The sequence below is a fragment of the Callorhinus ursinus genome, unplaced genomic scaffold (genome assembly GCF_003265705.2).
Source record: "Callorhinus ursinus isolate GAN/ISIS: 27379988/994484 unplaced genomic scaffold, GSC_fseal_2.0 scaffold26, whole genome shotgun sequence".
NCBI classification, from domain to species: domain Eukaryota; kingdom Metazoa; phylum Chordata; class Mammalia; order Carnivora; family Otariidae; genus Callorhinus; species Callorhinus ursinus.
Window position 1 is genome coordinate 24,488,056 of NW_027397088.1, and position 19,419 is coordinate 24,507,474.

Here is a 19,419-nt window from a genome sequence, read left to right on the forward strand (position 1 = left end):
CTCGCTGAATGTCTCCATGCTTTCCTGCTCCCTGACACATTGCTTCTCCCAGTGACAGCGCCTCGGTGCCGTGGAAGCATCTTAATTGACCTCCAGCTATAACCTCACTCGGCCAAATTGATCACAGCTGCCCATGCCATGCCTGAGGGTGTGGACTTGTGCCACCTGCGTTTTCATGGCTCCTGGGTGGTGAGCACCCCGACCTGTCCACACCTGCTCCCACCAGTTGAATGAGTGCCCACTGAGGGTCGGCGGTTTGTTTCCAAACCTATTCATAGCAGTTGTAATGATAACAGTACATTTATTTAATTCAAGGTATTCACATAGCAGTGAAATAGGCTGCGAAAGGAGGGAGTGTCTATGAAATACTGATTATTGATAAGGTGCATTATGTAAAAAGAAATTACTGTCTTGTTAAGGACCAGACAGTTGTTAAAGGCTGGGTGGTGGGGAGCCTAATAATTCAGCAAAACTATGCCCTCAAGTTGCTTTGCGAGTGTCTTCAAATTCTCCATTTTATTTATTATTTATTTTTAAAGATTATGTATTTGAGAGAGAGTGGGGTGCGCATGGAAGGGCAGAGGGAGAGGGAGAGAGAGAGAGTCACAAGCAGACTCCCCTCTGAGAATGGAGCCCAACGCGGGGCTCATTCCCATGACCCTGAGATCGTGACCCGAGCTGAAATCAAGAGTCAGACGCTCAACTGACTAAGCCACCCAGGCGCCCCCTCCCTCCATTTTAGAGAGACTTGAATTAGACGTTGGGTGCCTTGGATTTATGGTTGTGGCTCCCAGAGGAAATGCCATTGCAGGGCCAGCCAGTAGGTTCTTCTCAAAGAAGAAATGTGGTCACTCTGTCAAAGGCTAGCAGATGAAATGATGTTTAGAAGTTTTAATTTGAACCGACTAAAGGTAGATATGTATACTTTTAAAAAATAATTTCCTGCTTGAGGTGACTTTTCAAAACCCAGCTAAGCATTGGTCTTGATAGTAACAGTAGGTGAGAGGACTTCTACTCAAATGGAATGTTTAAAATGGGCCTCCAGTGCTGTGTTTGACTCTTGGAGGACAAGAGAGATGTGTCCTTGCTCTTTTCAGTCCCAATTCTGGTACATAGTAGGCCTTCCATAGACGTCAGTTCCAATTCTGGTGCATAGTAGGCCTTCCATATACGTCAGTTCCAGTTCTGGTGCATAGTAGGCCTTCCATAGACGTCTGTGGGTTGACTAAGTGAATAATGAAAGAATAACTTTTCTACCTCTGGCCCTCAGTGCTATACATCAAGATACTTAACTGGACATTCAGGGGTTCTCTGTTCTAAGGTTCATCCTACCAAATGTGTAGGGTACAACATAGCCCCCAGGGGCACAACTCAGGGTCTTGTGCATTTGGTTCTGGGTGGGTGCTTTTCCCCTTACCTTTCTAGTTTGAAGGTGAAGAGGTCAAATAAACTAATCTAACTCGGTCTCCTCTGACACACAGTGCTCTGGGATCGTTTGCTGTAGTCGGATGAAAGACTGCAAAATTGGGGGAAAGATTAGTGGCTATTGTCCAGGAAAAATAGGAAGAGTGTGGGACTGGAGGTATTTTGAAGAAGAAAAAAATGCTGATTATGGGAGAAGAGAGAAAAGATCACTTATTAAAATGGGAAGGAAATAAATCAATTATCTGCACACACAGAGAAGATTTTTACTTAACTATGTGTGTTTCATTTAACCAGTTTAAAATTCCTACGTGTTGTGTTTTTCTAAATCCATTCAAAATATGCATTTTTATGAAAGATGGGGAAGGAATGATGATGATTCCAGGAAGTGGCCAGAGTGTAACCCAAAGAGGTAAGGGTTTAGAGAGAAGGGAAAACCAACATTGTCATCTTGATGGGACTTTCTGGAGCAAAATTTTGAAATAGGAGAAAAAAGTATATTTATATGGCTCACCTTATACATTCATTTCTCAGTGAATAAATGGAGTATTTATTCATTCAAACTTTCCATTGAGTTTGTCCTTGGATGAAATTTAAAAAGTCAGACTTGTAGCTTCCTTTCAACCCTTTAGTAAAGTGAAGAATACTTTTCTGAAAGACGATAAATCAAGGTTAATACTTAAGTGCACCAGTGGAGACTAGTTAAGCTAGCCTGCCTTCCGAAGATGCCCAGTACCTTGTTTTGCTCTCAGACTGTTTCTAATTGTAGCATTTTCACCTTAAATTATAGGTTTTGTCACCCTCATTCATTTCAGGTCTTTATTTCAATTGCAGCTCGAGTTAACCTTCAGCTACCTGGAGATTCACGGTGTCATCTGCAACAAGTCAGCTCAGGTGCGTGCCAGCAACAGCCTCCTGTGTGTCATTAACTGCGGGGTCCTCACCTTTTCCTGAGTTTCTGAAACTGGGAAACTCCTATTTTGGTTTCACTATTGATATTCTCTTGAGATAATGTAGAAAAACAAGATGAGGGAAAATGGAAGTTTCTGAATGACAGACTGAACAGGGGGCTAGGTGGGTAGGGGCTGGGAATGTGTTCTCATAAGGAAAACACATTCTCTGGAACTCAGTCTGAGAAGAACTAATGAGCTCTTATGTGAGCTGGTGATGTAAACGTGAGATTTTGTACAACAAGGTTTAGGGTTAAAATCTCATAGCTACTATACAGTACCATCTAAGTTCTTTTTGGGAATATAGTGATACATGAATATTTTGGTGTTAATAAAATAGAGATTTTTATTTTTTATTTTAAAAAATTTTTAAGATTTATTATTTTAGAGAGAGAGAGGAGAGAGAGAGAGCGTGGTGGGAAGACATAGAGGGAGAGGGAGAGGGAGAGAGAATCTCAAGCAGATTCCCCACTGAGTGCAGAACCTGATGTGGGGCTTGAGGTGGCTCTCCATGCGGGGCTCGATCTCACAACCCTGAGATCATGACCTGAGCCGAAATCAAGAGTTGGATGCCTAACTGACTGAGCCACCCAGGTGTCCCTAAGATGTAGATTTTTAAAAACAGCTTTATTGAGCTATAATAAGTACTATGCAGCAAACTGAAGTGTACAGTGTGATTAAGTTTTGACATATGTGTACCCATGAAACCCATTACCACAGTCGAGATACCAGATTATTCCTCATCCCATGGTCTCCTCATATCCCCCAGTAGACACTCCCTCTTGCTTCTCCTCCTCTGCAGGCATCTGCGGTCATCTTCTCCCTGCAGTTAGAGATTAGTTTGCATTTTCTAAAACTGTGTGTGAATGGAATCATATGGTGTGTGTACTCTTTCTTGCCTGCCTTCTTTCCATCAGTATAATTGTTTTGGGATCGATTTATTTTGTTGCGTGTATCAGTGTTTCCTTTTCATTGTTGAGTAGTGTTGCATTGTGTTCTGTTGTCTCCCGTTGTGTCCCCTTGTGTTCCACTGTGTTTTGTTGTGTTTCTGTTGTGTCCTGTTGTGTTCCTTTGTGTTCTGCTGTGTCCCCTGTGTTCTGTTGTGTTACGTTGTGTTGCATTGTGTCCTGCTGTGTCCCGTTGTGGCCTCCTGTGTTTTGTTGTGTTCCAGTGTGTGGCTGTATCACAGCTGCTTTATCCATTCACCTGGTGAGGGAAAGTTAGTTGTTCATGTTGTTGACAAGACAAGCAAAGCTATTGTGAACATTTATGTGTACAAATCTTTGCTTAGATAGAGGCTTTCATTTCCCATGGGTAGATATCTCGGGATGGAATGGCTGAATTGTATGGTAGGAACGCTTTTTAAGAAGTTGCTAAACTGTTTTCCAAAGTGGTTGTACCATCTGACATTGCCATGAACAAGCAGTGCGTGAGGGTCCCAGTTCCTCCATATCCTTCCTCTACATCCTTCCTCCACTGACATGGTCAGTGTGTTTAATTTTAGCCATTCTGGAAAGTATGTGATGCTTTCTCATTGTAGTTTTAATTTGCATTTTTCCAATGACTAAAGATATTGAGTATCTTTTTTATCTGCTTGTCTGCCATCATCTCTCTCCCTTGTTCAAGTGTTGGTTAAAATGTTTTGCCATTTTTTTAATTGAGTTGTTTTGTTATTGTTTTAAGAGTTTCTTTGTATATTCTGAATACAAATCCCTTTGATACACGATTTACACATATGTTTTTCTCAGTCTGTGGCCTGTCATTTCATTTTCTTTGCAGTGCTTTTGAAAGGGCACAAGTTTTAAATGTTAATGATGTTCAATTTGTCAGGTTTTTTTTTTTTGTGGATCATGCTGGTGTAATATTGAATAAATCTTTGCTCAACCTGAGGTCGCAGAATATTCTATAGCTTTTGGAAGTGTTACAACTTTACGTTATACGTTTAGCTCTATGATCCACTTTGAAGTAGTTTCTGTATATAAAGCAATATATGGATCAGTTGGGGTTTTTTTGTTGTTTTTTTTTGGGTGTGGTTGTTTGTGTTTTTTGGGGGGTGTAGTTTTCTTTTTTTGTCTTTTTTTGCCTATGTATAGCATATCCACCTGTTTGAAAGACTGAACTGGCTTTCGCTTTTGTTGGAGATCAGTTGTTCACATAAGTGTTGGTCCATTTCTGGACTGAAGTCCAGAAATGTGGTGTGTTTGTCTTTATGCCACTACCATACTGTCTTGATTACTATAGCTTTATATAAGACTCGAAATCAGATAGTATTAGTCTTCCAAATTTGTTCTTCTTTATCAAAGTTGTTCAGTAATCCTGGGTCCTTTACAATTGCATATGAATTTTAGACTCAGCTCAGTTTCTACAGAAAAGGCTGCTGATATTTTGATTGGTATTATATTCAATCTATAAATCGATTTGGGGAGAATTGACATCTTAACAGTTTGGAGTCCCTGACCCAAGAAAACTGTGTATTTCTACACGTATTTAGGTCTTCTTTAATTTCTCTCAGCAGTGTTTTGTTGTAGCTTTCAGCATACAGATCTTACACATCTTTTGTTGGATTTATTCCCAAGTATTCTGTATTTTTTGATGCTATTATAAGTGGTATTGTTTTAAATTCCAGTTCTTAATTATTTCTTGCTGGCATATAGACACAATGGACTTTTGCATATTAAACTTGCATCCTGACAACTCACCTATTAGTTCTAGTAGCTTTTAAAAACGGATTTCATCATTTTCTACATAGACGATTGTGTTGTTTGTGAATAAAGACAATTTCACTTCTTCCTTTCCCAGCATTAATATCTTTTATTTCTTTTTCTTGCCTTTTTACTGTTGGGTCTCCCACATTCCTGCATGCTTGCTGGGTATGCTGAGAGTTCATTGCTGTGACTGCTCTTTCCACAGGCTGCTTCCCAGGGTTTTATTTGCCGTAAGCATCCGTGTGAGATGGTGGCATGTTCCCTTATGAACAGAGAGTGGGCTTGCTTATCATTTACTCTGAAAATAGATTACCCACGTTCAACGGTTCCTTTCCTGTAAGCAACCCCCTGTGTGTGCAGACATCTCTGAGCTCTCTGTGTCACCCTGTGGGGCTTTGGGCTTTGGGGTAAGGGGGAATCACATGATGCCCTTTGCTGTACCATGAATAATCAAGTCCTTTCTGTCTGACCCAGGACTCTCCTGTGTCCTGCCAGCATTCATGAAACAGCAACAGGCTAACTTACTCACTTCTAGGTGGGGTAAAATCAGATCTCAGCACCTGACAACTGTCCCCGCTAACACTTCCAGATCAGTGCTGAATAGACATCCTTGTTCCCTCCCCGGTCTTGGAAGGAAAGTACCGTTCTTTTTCCACAAGTGTGATGTTAGCTGTAGGTTTTTCACTGATGCCCTTTATCTGGTTGACGAATTTCTCTTCTGTTCCAAGTTGGCTGGGAGGCTTTCTCAGGGATTAGTGTTGTGTTTTGTCAAATGTTTTTTCTCTATTACTGTGTGGGTTTTTTTTTTTGTTTTGTTTTGTTTTGTTTTAGTTTGTTAACAAGGTGAATTATATTGATTGACTTTCAGGTATTAATTCAACCTTTCATTCCTGGGATTGACCCTCCTTGGTCATGATGTATTATCCATTTTTGTATATTGTTGGATTCTAGTTGTTAAAAGTTTGTGAAGAGTCTTTGCATCTATGTTAATGACAGTTACGGACTATACTTTTCTCTTTTTAAAAAAGTTTTTGTTGCTTTCTGTGTTGGAGTGATCATGGACTCATAGAATTAGTCCTTGCTCTTTGGTTTTGTAGAAAAATTTAGAATAACCAACTCTTTAAATGTTCATTTGAATTGACCCATGATGTCATCAGGGCCTGGAGTTTCTTCTTCAGGAAGGTTTTAACCTACAAATTCTTATTTCTTTCATAGATATGGATGCGTTTATATATTTCTCCTTGAGTGAGCTGTGGTAGTGTGTGTCTTTTAAGAAATCTACCTGTTTCGTCTCAGTTGTCACATTTACTGATATAAAGTTGTTCATAGTATCCCCTTGTTATGCTTTAAATATCTGTAGGATATCATTCCTGTTATTGATCATTTAGTCCTTCTCTCCCTGCCTCTCCCTGCCCTCCAGTCTGACTAGAGGTTTATCACTTATGTTGATCTTCTCTAAAAATTTGCTTTTAGTTTTGTTGATTTTCTCTCTTGATTTGATTGGTTTTGTTTCCTATTTCCTTGATTCTTACTATGATCTTTATTGTTTCCTTCATTCTTTTAGTTTTTAAAACTACCAAGAATACGTGTGTTTGTGTATGCACACGCATGTGTGTGTAGTTTGTTGACAACATTCCTGAAAGTTGTCAGAATTGTCACTTATGTTGATCAAGATTACATACAAATCCTTGGAATTTTTCCATAGTTCATCTGAGAGCAATGTTTTATCCTGTGTGTTTAGCATTCTTTAGAAACTGGAGTTTGGAAGGAAAATTACAGCACCATATGTTTGCCCAAATGGCAGACATATGCAGGAGTGAATGATTACTCACGATTGACGACATAAGCAGGGCCTTCTTGACGGTCTGAATTCGGGGATGTTTATGTTTATGAGGTCGGGGTTGTGATCGAGCAGAAGGGCTCTACTGAAATGTTAATGCCAGCATTATATTCGAAGTATGATTTGATGTGGGATTTAAGTATGAGAAAGGCTGTTGATACAGCAAGACTAATTTCCCCATATAGCTGCTGGGACTCGTCCCGTCTAGGGACCCTGTAGTCCCGTCCCTTCTGTCTGCCTGGCATTCAGAGGAACTCAAGTGGTATCCGGCTGTCTGCCTCTGCCCGTGGGGCTATTGTCCCAGTGAGAACCGGAAGACCGGCTCAACAGCATTGCTTCAGCTTAGTGTGGACCTTGGAGATGGAGGTACAGCAAGATGATGGTGCGATTTCCACAGAGGGGCCCGTGATGCTGGGCGCTTTGCAGGACTCAAATTCTGACATTTCAGAAATTTCTGTGGTGCTGTTTAAAAACACTGATACCTTCTGCAGTTCCCCTCCCCCGTCACACCCCCCCACGCACGCACGCACACATGGCAGTTAGGACTCAGTGTGTCTGGGGTGGGCATTTGATTCTCTCGTATTCTAGAGGCTAAGAAAAAGTAACCTGGGTAACCTCAGGAACTTTGACATCTGGTTTCTCCAGTGTTCTCTGATGTGAAATCATAAGGATGATAGTGTCTGCCCGTGGCACTCATAATCCACCCTTGATTAAGACATACTTTTCCTTTTTTTCTTTCTTCTTTTTTTTTCCCCCGTTCTTTTCTAATGTTCTCTGGGGTTGAGTCACTTTTTTTTTTTTTTTAAAGATTTTATTTATTTATTTGAGAGAGAATGAGAGCGAGAGAGAGCATGAGAAGGGGGAGGGTCAGAGGGAGAAGCAGACTCCCCGCTGAGTAAGGAGCCCGATGCGGGACTCGATCCCGGGACTCCAGGATCATGACCTGAGCTGAAGGCAGTCGCTTAACCAACTGAGCCACCCAGGCGCCTACACTGATTCACTTTTTATCCCTATTTAATTAGAGCTTTGTCAGTTCAGATCACCTGTCTGGGACATTCACATTTCCTCGTGTGTGAGTGAGAGGGGTGTGTGTGTTACCGAGTTAGTGAAATGTGACCTTTCCTACTGCTCTTTTCCTCTTCCTTGTGGGAATGTGGGAGACCTTTATCTTATTTTCCAAATCTCATTGCCGTAGCACTTTCTGGGGTCCAGGTTCTGTGGAAATTCTGTTGCCTGTTCATGGTCAATATACTGAGACCAACCGTTACATAGTTTTATAGTTACAGAATTTTTGGACTATTTCTTGTACAACTGAAACACCTTTTTTTTTTTTTTAACTATAAGGTTAACTGTTTGCTATATCATGGGATGATTTTGGCAAACCACCCATGGCTGTTTCTGCTAGAAGAACGAAAAACACTTTACCAATCTGTTGACTGGCATTTATTTAAAAGTGCTTAAATGTTTAGCCAGGTTGTCCTACCTTAAAAAATGGAGGCAGGTGGGGTTGGAAACTCGAATCTTAAGTAAGATACTGCTGATTATTACATTATTTTGATTATTTTATATTTTACTTAATTATTATTTTATTTAAATAAGATACTGCTGATTCTTATTTTAAATGTGTACTGGAGGTTGTGATTATGTCCTGCTAGGTGGCTAAGCCAGAATTGTTCCAAGCTTTCAATTTTTCCCCAGCTGAACTAGGAGGGACAGAGGTATTTGAAAGGGAGTTCTTTGTCCTGGTGAAATGGTTTGCTGTGTTAGTGTCCCCTCTGTCTCTCTGTTGGCAATCTTTCCATCAGCCCAAGGTGGTGACATATTTTGCAGGGCTGTGCGCTGCCTTCATGTCAGCTTGAATCTGAAGGCCTCGTTTTTTCCCCTCGCCTGTCACCTTTTTTTCTTCCCTGTCATTCTATCAATCGTGTGCAATTAAGGATGATTAGGTGTTAAGACGAAGCAGAATTAGAATAAGCTAATTACTAATTACTCACACCCAAACTGTGAACTGAATAGATAGATGCACTAGATGTGAAGAAAGTATAAATGCCCTGTAGTGAAAAATATAATTACCCACGGTGGGAATGTTGGGGGCAGGGTGTGGAGCACAGACACAATGGCTGCATCCCAAAGTATCTGGCTCTTTAAAACACACATGTGCACAGATGTGTGCACATGGGACATCGGAGCTTAGCTGCACAGAGCAGCTTTAATTTGCTGAAGATACTTCGTTGAGGTGTCTTGGGGTTGAACAGTAAATAGCCTCCAGATACAGCAATGCTTGCTGCCTTTTTGGGGAGAAATATTCCTTGGGCCACCTTCTGGAAGACCAGTGCGTGAAAATTAGGATTAAATTTTTTTTTTTTTTTTTTTTTTTTTTTTAATATGGAGAGCCAACTAACGGACACAGAGGTGATATGTATTGAGAGAGTCCTTTGGGGTGCTTGTGGAAAAGTAATATTTTAAGGTCTCAGGTCATATAAGTCTTTTTTTTATCTCATCATTTTGGCAAATAAATTGCATTACTTATCCTTTTTTTAAAATAAAGATTTTATTTATTTGAGAGAGAAAGAGAGCACAAGCAGGGGGAGCAGCAGGCAGAGGGAGAAGCAGGCTCCCCACTGAGCAAGGAGCCCGATGCGGATGCGGGGCTTGATCCCAGGACCCCGGGATCATGACCTGAGCCGAAGGCAGACGCTTAACTGACTGAGCCATCCAGGCACATGCATTGCTTTTCCTTTTAATGTTAACACTTTGAAAGACGTGATTATTTTTAATTTAGCTAATTTTGGGACAGCGTAAAACAAATCTAAAAACTGCTTTGTTAAACTAATTGGCTAGTTGCACATTAAGTGTAGTATTCCCGCATCATATTTTTGTACAAGTTATGTACCAGCAGGAAGTAAATATGTGAGGCTATCTTGATGCAGTGAAAATCCAAAGGGATTGCATTTAACATGAATATTTTTGAGATCCAAGTAATGGTATTTTTTTTTTTTTTAAAGTGAGGTTGATTCTTTTTGTTTGAAATGTGTCCATAAACAACCTGCTGCCCTTTGCAACCTGCTCCTTTTCTCAGGTTGACTTATAATTATTTACAGTACGAGCTCTATGACCTCAGTGTCAACATTTTTGGTGGTAAGCTTTGGACATTTCCCAGCAGTTAATTGGAATGATCCTTTGCCTAGTCCTGAACATTATGACCCTGTTCCCATCATATAATCTTTTCCAAGAATTCTCTCTTTTTAGAGAAGTTGAAATGTTTGTAAGCATTTGATTTTTCTTTTGTTGCCGGGCAGAAGGTTTTCACATTTCCTTGAAACATCTCATAAGGGGTCTTGTTTTTAAAACATGTCAAAAAAAAAAAAAAAGTAATGATGAGATTGCCCTCAGCTACTCACTGAAGGAGGTATGCTTACTTATTCTGGATAGTAGGGCTCTAACAGACTTGGTAAGACCACATCTTGAGACAAAACCTTGGTGAAAGGAGAAGTCATGTGTGAATGTGAATATCCTGTCTCCATCACATGGCTGGGGGGGTGGGGGTCCTGTTTGAATTTTGCCTTTACAAACACTTGTTTCAGTTTCTGGATGTTTCTGACAACTATTCCACCCTCTACCCAAATAGTTCCTCGAGTCTTAACTAAGGGTGTTATTTTAAGGAAGTGCTTCTTAAAAAGCTGGTATTGTATTGGTATAGGGCAGTGTGAGTATATCGTTTACAGGACTTAAAACCCAAAAATCAAGGCACCATACTGATTACTAAGCAGCGTCCAACCCGGTTCTTGCAGATGGTGGTGGAAACTGAGAAGTACAACATCTCCATGAAGATGGCATCGCCCGAGGACGTGAGCGAAGTGCTGGCCCACATCGGCACCTGCCTGCAGAGGATATTTCCTGGCCTCTCCCCAGTGTGAGTGCTCGGGGAGGGGGGGGGAAGGGTGAGCAGAGCAGAGAACGTCCTCCTTAGAGTGGTGGATGAGAATGCGCCTTCCCCTCCTGCGCCCTTCTCTGCTTAAACATTCGACAGCAAACCCTCACTCGGGCCCTTGCGTTTGACGTCTGAGGTTCTCCGCGGGGCTCTGCCTCATTCTGTACTTCCAAGAGCTTGAGCCATGAAGGGTTTGGCTACCCTTTCACCTCTACTCCCAAGAGTGAAGCAGAAACCTTTTTGACATAACTTGCGATGTACCCTCGTGGGACTTCTCCTCATGGCTCTTAGTGGAACCAGGGGCTCAGTGCTTTGCAGGAAGGCATCGAGGACACTATTCCTGAAGAGTGAGAGGCTTCATTTCCCTTTTTTTTTCTCTTAGTTTTCTGACACACACGTTAGGAATATTAGTAAATTGTGTCTGTGCATGCCCTTATAATTCTTTGTTAAGCGCTTTTCATCAGGATTATGCGCTTGGGTAACCGAGTTTGTCCTTAGGGACTGTGTGGATTGTTGGAAGGGGGGGGTTGGATTGGTGGAAGTAAAAAGGCAGGAAGATCCTATGTCAGAAAGCTCCCTAAATTAATAGTCCCTAGTGAAAATACCTTCCTGCTAGAAGGAGACGGTACAGAGACTGTAAAAATCCCTCTCCCATTGCTCACCCTGTGTACAGAGGCCGCGAAGCCTCATGGGGACAAGTAGAAGATGGGGAGCTTTGCATCTTGCTTGACGGGAGCAGGAGGGAAATTTCGGGGACTTGCCCTTTATGGAACATGTTCCTTACAATGCTCTGCCTCTAAATTAAGAGGCAAAGCAGGAAAACCTAGCCTTGTGTCTTTCCAGCCTTTTGGGTGCCTGCCGGTGGTTCGGTGGAGATGGGGCTTCCTTACGGTCTCCGGCTTTCCGAGACCTGCTAGGTTCTTTTAACAGCTCTGCACGGGGCTGTGTTTTCTTCGCCTCCTGCCAGCATGGTGGGCTGGCCTGTGCCTTCTGCCTGTTCACCCAGTGCTTCCTCCTCTGCAGCCTTGGGCTCCTCGTGCTTGTCTGAGTGTCTGGCTAGCTGGTTGCAGAGGGAGCGGAGTGTCCCCGGCCTCATCTCGTGGCACAGAGGGGTCGAGTGGGGCTGTCCCCTAGCTCCTGCCTGCCTGGAATTTCCAGGTATGAAGCCTTAAAGGCAGGCTCCTGCGGCGTGCAACCACACACACTCTAATGTGTGTGCGGGAGAGGTGCAGGTAGGCAGGGGTGTGGGATGAAGTGAGGCGTGATGAGGAGCAGTGAGGGGGAAATACCCAGAAGGAGAACATCCTTAAAGCCACCAGAGAACTATTTGGGGTGATCATGAGTTAGCACTCACTACAGCCCATTCTCCCTAAACGACGTTTAGTAAAGTGACTTTGTACGTACTGATGAGATCAGAAAATTGTTAAGCACAGCCTTATTTAGCAAGGGCTTATACGACCCTCAGAACAATATGTAGAATCTCTGCTTTCTTTAAAATGCAGTTTTATTTGCCTAATATTCTAGGAATTTGGAGGAAATTACCAGTTTTTGGTTTGAATTCTTCCATTTTTTTCCTTTAAGTGATGAGCTCCGTTTCCAGGGAGGCCATCACAACATAGACGTTAGTTTCTAAATCTAAGACCTCCACCTGAGCCTCATCTGCACTTCTGTTTCCTGGCTGCACAACGATGTCCCCAGGCACCTCACATGTGGTGCGTCCCATCAACTTAGCAGGTTTCCCCCCCAAAACCTGCCTGTGTTTGACACTGTGTCTCAGTTAGTGGCTCATCGTGTACACAGTGTCTTGTTCTTCACTTGCACATGTCAGACCCGTTTCATGCCTATCTCCTGGTCTGCTCCTAGTCTGGCCTCTCATTTCCACCGCCTTCATTCAAAGGGTCTCATGTTCCCCGGGCAGCATCGTCCTCACCTCTGTCTGTGTCTCCAGGCCTTTTTGCCGCGGGTCTTCCGTGGGGTCACCAGAATTACCTGGTTGCGTCTATGCCGTGTCGGGTGGTATAGCAAGACCACCGCCGTCTGGCCCCGCGATCCAGCCTCTTCTTGAGCACATCAGCCTCTCCTGCAGGCTGCTAATCCAGACACACTCCCACTCCAAAAGACCTAGCCTGGGTATCTAAAGAGTTTCTTTATTCATGGTTCTGTAGAACTTTGTGATCGCGTCCTATGCTAGCACGTATCTCACTGTGTTATAGTTGTTTCTTGAAACACTTACATGGTCAGTATTTACTGAGTTTCTGCTATAGATGGCAGAGTACTAAGTGTTGGGGTCCACGGCCCACGTGGAATTTACATTGGGAAGTTGCATTACTTACATTGGGAAACAGACCCCCCAGAAATAAATCAGTGAAATAAATGTAAACTTGAGTAAATGCTTGCAGCTGATGTTTAGTGCAGGACTAACATAAAGAATAAAACTCCGTCTGCCAGGGCCTCCCAGTGGCCATGGTACTTTGAACAGACCGTCGAGGGAGAGAAGGAGCCTGAAGAGGGCAGAGAACCTTTCCTTCTCAGGCCTCTGCCCGTGCTGTCTGGCCTGCCTGGACCAGGGTTGGTGTCTTTGAGGAGCGGAGAGAGAACCCAGGCGGCTGGAACATGGGAATGAGGGGAATGCAGGCAGGAGAGGGTAACTGGCGTGAGATGAGGCTGGAGGCACAGGTGCGGGTCAGCGGACGTAGATCCTCATGGGGAAGAGTTGGCCGGTCAGCACTAGCTCTCTGGGAAGCCGCTGTCGGTCGCAGGTGCGGGTGTGACATGATTCCTGATGCGGTGTATGAAGATTATTTTTGCCGTTGGAGAGAGTGCAGTGGGAAGGGTAAGGGCAGGAGGGGAGAGCTGGTTAGAGCGCGGGCAGGCATCTAGGGGAGGGATGGCTGCAGCTGTGATGTTAGAGGTAAGGGTGGGAGGTGGAAGATGGAGGATTTATTGTGGGTACAGGACCGGCTGATGGATTCGGCATATGGGTGACAGCGGTGAGGGGCGGGAGGACCAAGGATGACTCCTAGGTTTTTGGTTTAATAACTCAGTGACTCGTGACACTTTGCAGTGAGGTGGAGGGGGCCGAGGGTAGCCGTGGGGGCAAGTTTTATTTGGGGGGAGAAACACCCCAACCATTCTGTTTTAGGCATGCTAAGCTTGAGATCTAGGACACGTGAGGGAGGGGGTGTCAGATCGGCAGTTATGTACCTGGGGTTGGAGCTTGGGGGAAAGGTCCGTCCAGCTCTGGAGATGTCGCAAATGTGGGAGTCGTTACTGTAGAGAGTCTTGCTTGCACGACTGTTTTGAGGTCATCCAGAGAGAGATGTGCACCTGAAAGAGAAAATGTCTTGGGAATGAGGACAAGTGTAAGAGGAAGAGTCCTGAAGGGAGTCGGGACGGGATTCCAGCGGAAGACCAGGGCCTGGGAGGCTCCTCTGAAGCAGGGAGTGGGTTTCTGCACAGTGATCTGGGTGCTGACCAAGTGAGGGCAGAGGGCTGTCTGGGGGACTGGGCACGGTGAAGGGCAGTCCCAGCGTTGCGGTGGGGAGAGGTGGGCTGCCATGCCAGTGGAATGAACTCTGAAGGGAGGAAGCTGGTGTGGCACCTGCAGGAAACTTCTTAGAGACGTTTAGCTATGAAGGGGAACTGGTAAATGGGAAGTAACTAAAGAGATATGAGGAATTACAGGCGAATTTTGTTTGCACTCAGAGTGGCAGGTATTAAAGCACATGGCTGTAACGAGGGGAATGCTCTAGTAGAGAGAGAGAGACTGTTGCTCGAGATCGCGGTAACAAATCCACAATATCCTTGAGAAGAGGGACGCAGAGCACACGACATACCCGAGCTTCCTTCTCGGCCAAGAGCTACTTGAGCCAAGGCCGTGTTTTTTATTCCTGTTAAATCCCTAGTCCTTGACACATAGTAGATACTCACTGAGGTTTCTCATGCTTCCCGTGTGTCGAGTGCATCGTTGGGCAATGTGATGTGGGAGCCTGTGGAAGTTGCCAGACGTGGTCCGGCCTCCTGACTGTGGGTGCGTGGGCCCAGGTGACATGAAGCCGATGAGTGGGTGACTGGGCGTAAGGAGGAGGCAGACGTGTGCGGGCTGGCAGTGCGGAGCTCCACCTGGGAAGCAGGGAGAGGATTTGGAGGGGAGAGGGCAGGGAAGGCAGAGGCCGTCCAGATGAAGCCACCGACGTGCAAGAAGGCACAGATTATAATGTAGAACTTGACTCGGCAGAGAATTTAAATAATGTAATCGTACTTGACTTTTTTATTTTGCTTTCCTACCCACCATGCACTGTTAACTCATCAAAATAAACCTGTAATATTTTGTGACTTGCATGTTCTGTCTTTCCTCTTGAAGTTCCATAGATTGTATTATGTGAGTTTAGCCGGGGAAATGGGTAATTACGTTAGTGCTGGTTACCGACCAGGGAGGGTGGAGAGATGGGTGATCGTATCCTTTCTTCTCCACCCCTTGTGTTGCCTCGAGTTAAAGCGGTCAGCGAGGGAACGATTTCCTCGACGTAAATAATGGAGAACGTGCAAAATAAAATACGTCCCCAGGCATGTCACACATGCCACTCCTAATAAGTTGAAGAATAGGAAACTATATTTGATATAACGCCGTATGTTAACTAACGAATTAAAATGAAGATGTAAAAAAAGAAACCATGTTTGGAATCCTCAGTCTGGTTTGAGTCATCTGTCTTATCAGATATGTTACCTGAGCCTGTGGTGGGGCCCTCGGGCACCCTGCTCTCATCTCCTCCCTTGCTCAGGGCTGGTGGGGATGGTGGATAGGGAAGTGTCTGATGAGCAGGTATCAGGAACCAGGAGAATCTGGGGGACAAACACGGCCGGCGCGGGCCTCTGTTCAGATAATCAGTTCTTGGATAGTCCAAGTTTGACTACGTAGAAATGAAACTATATCTGCAAAGATCTGAATTTCCGGTTTTACCCAAATATAATTTTGAAAATGATATACCCATGATCAAACTCAAATATATAAAAACAGGATGTAAATAATCTACAATGTATAATCAGTCCTCTTGACTACAGTCAAGAGAATGCAGGTAGGAAAAAAATGAGGAATTTTAATTAAAATTAATAGTCACACCAGGATCCACTCTTTACCTCCCCCCGCCCCCGTACGTATATGTTAGGATATTTTTCGCTTCCTCTTTCCTTCCCTTACAAAATGACATTTCCCTCCCCTCATTAAATAATTTCAAAACATGGAGAGAATTTAAAGGTGCAAGAAGAAAATGTAAGTTAAATTTAAAAGTCAAATTGCCGTTAGCATTGTGTTGTGACCACTCTCATCTTTGCTGTGCGGAGCTGGGTGTCATCGGAGGCCTAGCCTTGGAGACAGTGACGTTGAAGGAGCTAGGGAAATATTTGTAGGTATGTGTTGTTTAATCTGTTTCCCCAGAGGTGTCCATAATGGCATTTCTCTTCAGGAAGCTGTTTTGTCTTGTGGCCTTCAGCTTTTCTGATATCGAAAACCTGGGCTATTCTCCAGGACCAAGCTGGATTTTTTTTTTTTTTTTTTGACGTCAAATTAAGTCATCGGGATGCGGTAGAATTCATTTAGAAAATGTTCACTAAATGACTTCCGTGGGCATACATACATGAGTAAAATGTTTCCTGTTCCCCGAGAATTTATAGTCTAAAGGCAGTGTAAGAAAGTTCCACAAATAATATAGTGAAGAGAGAGAAAATACTCAGATTTCAGAGAAAGAAAAGTCACATTTAACTTGAGACGCCAGGAAAATAATGTCTGATTTGTATTTGCTTTTCCCCCCTTTTTTTGAGAGGGGCGCTTTTGTGGAGGGTGGGTCAGGAGAGTTCTGTGGAGAAACGGCGGGAGCAGGTGCCTTTGGGAGACAGCTGTCGGCCTGACGCAGCCTGAATTGGGAGCCTGCAGATGGCCCTGTGAGCAAAAGCCTCAAGGACTGGGCAGCAACGAAGGCTTTTGAACGTTGGAATAAAATGGTAGTCACATGGGGAGAAACAGTCTGTGATGCTGCTTTATGAACGTGTGTGGAGAGAGCCTTGAGGTACAACTGGAAGGTGTCAGGCTGTCGGTATGCTTTAGTGGGGACGAGACTCTAGGCGAGTTGACTCCCTTCTCAGTGCCTCAAGTGTCCTCATCTGTGAAATGGGGATAATGCTGTTGGTGCAGGTAGGGATTAAATTAGCTCCTGTAAACTGCTTCAGAAAGTTTATCTGTGGTAGAGGTTGTTGCAGTCCGTTACCCAGCGGCAGCAGAAAAAAGCCTGCCCTGTCAGAAAGGATATTGGTGACGTTTGTAGGGAGTTTCTTTGAAGTTTGTTTGTTTTTTTTTTTTTTTAAAGATTTTTATTTATTTATTTGACAGAGAGAGCTAGCAGGAGCAGGGGGAAGGGGCGGAAGGAGAAGCAGACTCCTCACTGAATAGGGAGCCTGATGCGGGACTCGATCCCAGGATCCTGGGATCATGACCTAGGCCGAAGGCAGACGCTTAACCAACTGAGCCACCCAGGCGCCCCCTGATTTTTTTTTTTTTTTATTATATGTTTACATGGAAGTTGATAAGCATTTTTCTAATTTGATTTTTTTGTTGTTGTCAAATGTCCCTAATAACATCCTTTTTAGGTGACAGAACAGTAACCTTCTGACACGAGTTTTCTCCTGAGGCTTTCAGTATACCTGGACCTTCTGGAACACCTGCGACAGGTTTGAAAGTCAGTGTGTTAGGATGAGGTTTCTTTTTTTTCCGTAATAAAAATGTATTGTAGATCCCTTTAGGAAGTCAAAGCCAACTGAAGTATGAGAAGGTGAGGTTCCTGTGAAGAAAAGTGGCAAAATAGGAGTTTATGTAAAAACAAAAGAAACGTACTTACAGTCCGTCCACTTTTCTAAAGCAGAGACAGCATTTAGTTGGGGTGTGGTTTGTGTCAGGAAAATGTCCGATTCTGGAGACAACGGCCTTACTGCGTCGGAGGAACTTTGGAATTGAATTCTAAATAAATCAGTTAAGTGGATTAAAAGAATTTACAGATTTTTTTCGTGTCAACCACTTAAGCATGAGATTTGCCCAGAGAGCTGACCAGCTTGTCATCTGGCTCGTGGTCCTTCTGAGCCTCATGGTAAATCAGACTCCCCTAATGCAGATGTGCTAGATCCAGCTATAGGGTACTGCCTGCAAGTGCGGCACGCCTCGTCTGTTGGTCTGTCTGCACGACACACCTTCTCTCCCTGCGTGTGTATGGGAGCGGTGTCCTGTGGCGCACACACGTGGGCTCTCCGCCGCTGTTTAGCTTCAGGCAGAAACCAACGTGGGCAACCCCCTCATTGCTTCTGTGCATGTGTTAGAGCACGTGGACACTTGCTACCTTCTGGAAGGTTAGTTCTTATGACTTCATCTCTTAGGTAAATAAATGTACCTGTTTCATGAGATGTCTTCAGTTCCTGAGATCAAAGTGGTTTTTAGTTCCTTACAAAAGAAGAGAGGACTGTCACAGAGCCAGGCTGCTTGGAAAAGCTCACACTGATACCTTTTTTTTTTTTTTTTTAAATACTTTATTTATTTGTCAGAGAGAGAGTGACAGTACAAGCAGGGAGAGCAGAGGTAGAGGGAGAAGCAGACTCCCCGCTGAGCAGGGAGCCCGACGCGGGGCTTGATCTCAGGACCCTGAGATCACGACCTGAGCCGAAGGCAGACGCTTAACTGACCGAGCCCCCCCAGGTGCCCCCAGACTGATACCTTTGAAAAGGGGTTTTGAAGGTCAAGGATGTCTCTGCTGGCTGCCACTTCTCTCGCTTTCCAGTTGACTTGTCCTTACCCCTGATCAGGAATGTCCGGTGTTGTTTTTGGAGCAAAATTGAGGCTTTAGTTTCTGAATCAGCCATGAGGAGTCATCCATTTCTCCCTGTAATCCTAGACTGCCACCTTCCTATTCTTGATCCTACCAGCTTCCTGCCAAAGATTTTTGCTTTATTTGCTCCCTGCTTTTGATGAGCATAACCTCACCCTGTGTGTCACTGAAACAGCATGCCACCCCATCCTGCTGAAATAAAGCAAGAATTTTAGAACACAAATGTGATCTCAGATGAAGTTGGACCGGAGTCTACTTGGGTGTGTCCACACCCCGGCTGTGTTGAAGCTTGGGGTGGCTTCTGATGGCTCTGCTCTTTCTTTGCATAATATCTGGTTTTGCTGTCTTGTAGCTGGAAAATAATGCCACTAAAATACCAGAATGATAGTGTTGAACCAAGATGACCATTTCAAATGGCCACATGCTGTAATATCACTTTCAGCATGAATGTCTTCTTAAACCCACAGTTACTCCCAAATTCAGGACCTTTAGAATAATGGGACTTAATCATAGGTGTTTTCAGGTGAAATGGAGAAAAATCATGCTGCCCTTGCAGCCCTCATGCATTTATACAAGAATTTGAAGGAATTCATGACATTTGACATCGTTGGTTATATGCAATTGTGCTTCAATCCTAAAAATTGCGAAGGAGTAGAAATATTTTCAGTGCCAGCAGAACGTGGGTATCTACGTGCTTTGTTACGTACCC

The 19,419-nt window shown here is 43.9% G+C and overlaps 1 protein-coding gene across 1 annotated transcript in view; it reads left to right on the forward strand.

Moving 5' to 3' along the window:
* CARMIL1 (capping protein regulator and myosin 1 linker 1) overlaps positions 1 to 19,419 on the forward strand; it is a 318,183-nt gene that overhangs the window by 120,961 nt on the left and 177,803 nt on the right. Inside the window, exons 4-5 of the mRNA XM_025890957.2 lie at positions 2,257 to 2,316; positions 10,709 to 10,830. Coding sequence (XP_025746742.1) covers positions 2,257 to 2,316; positions 10,709 to 10,830 — 182 coding nt within the window. The remainder of the gene's footprint in view (positions 1 to 2,256; positions 2,317 to 10,708; positions 10,831 to 19,419) is intronic.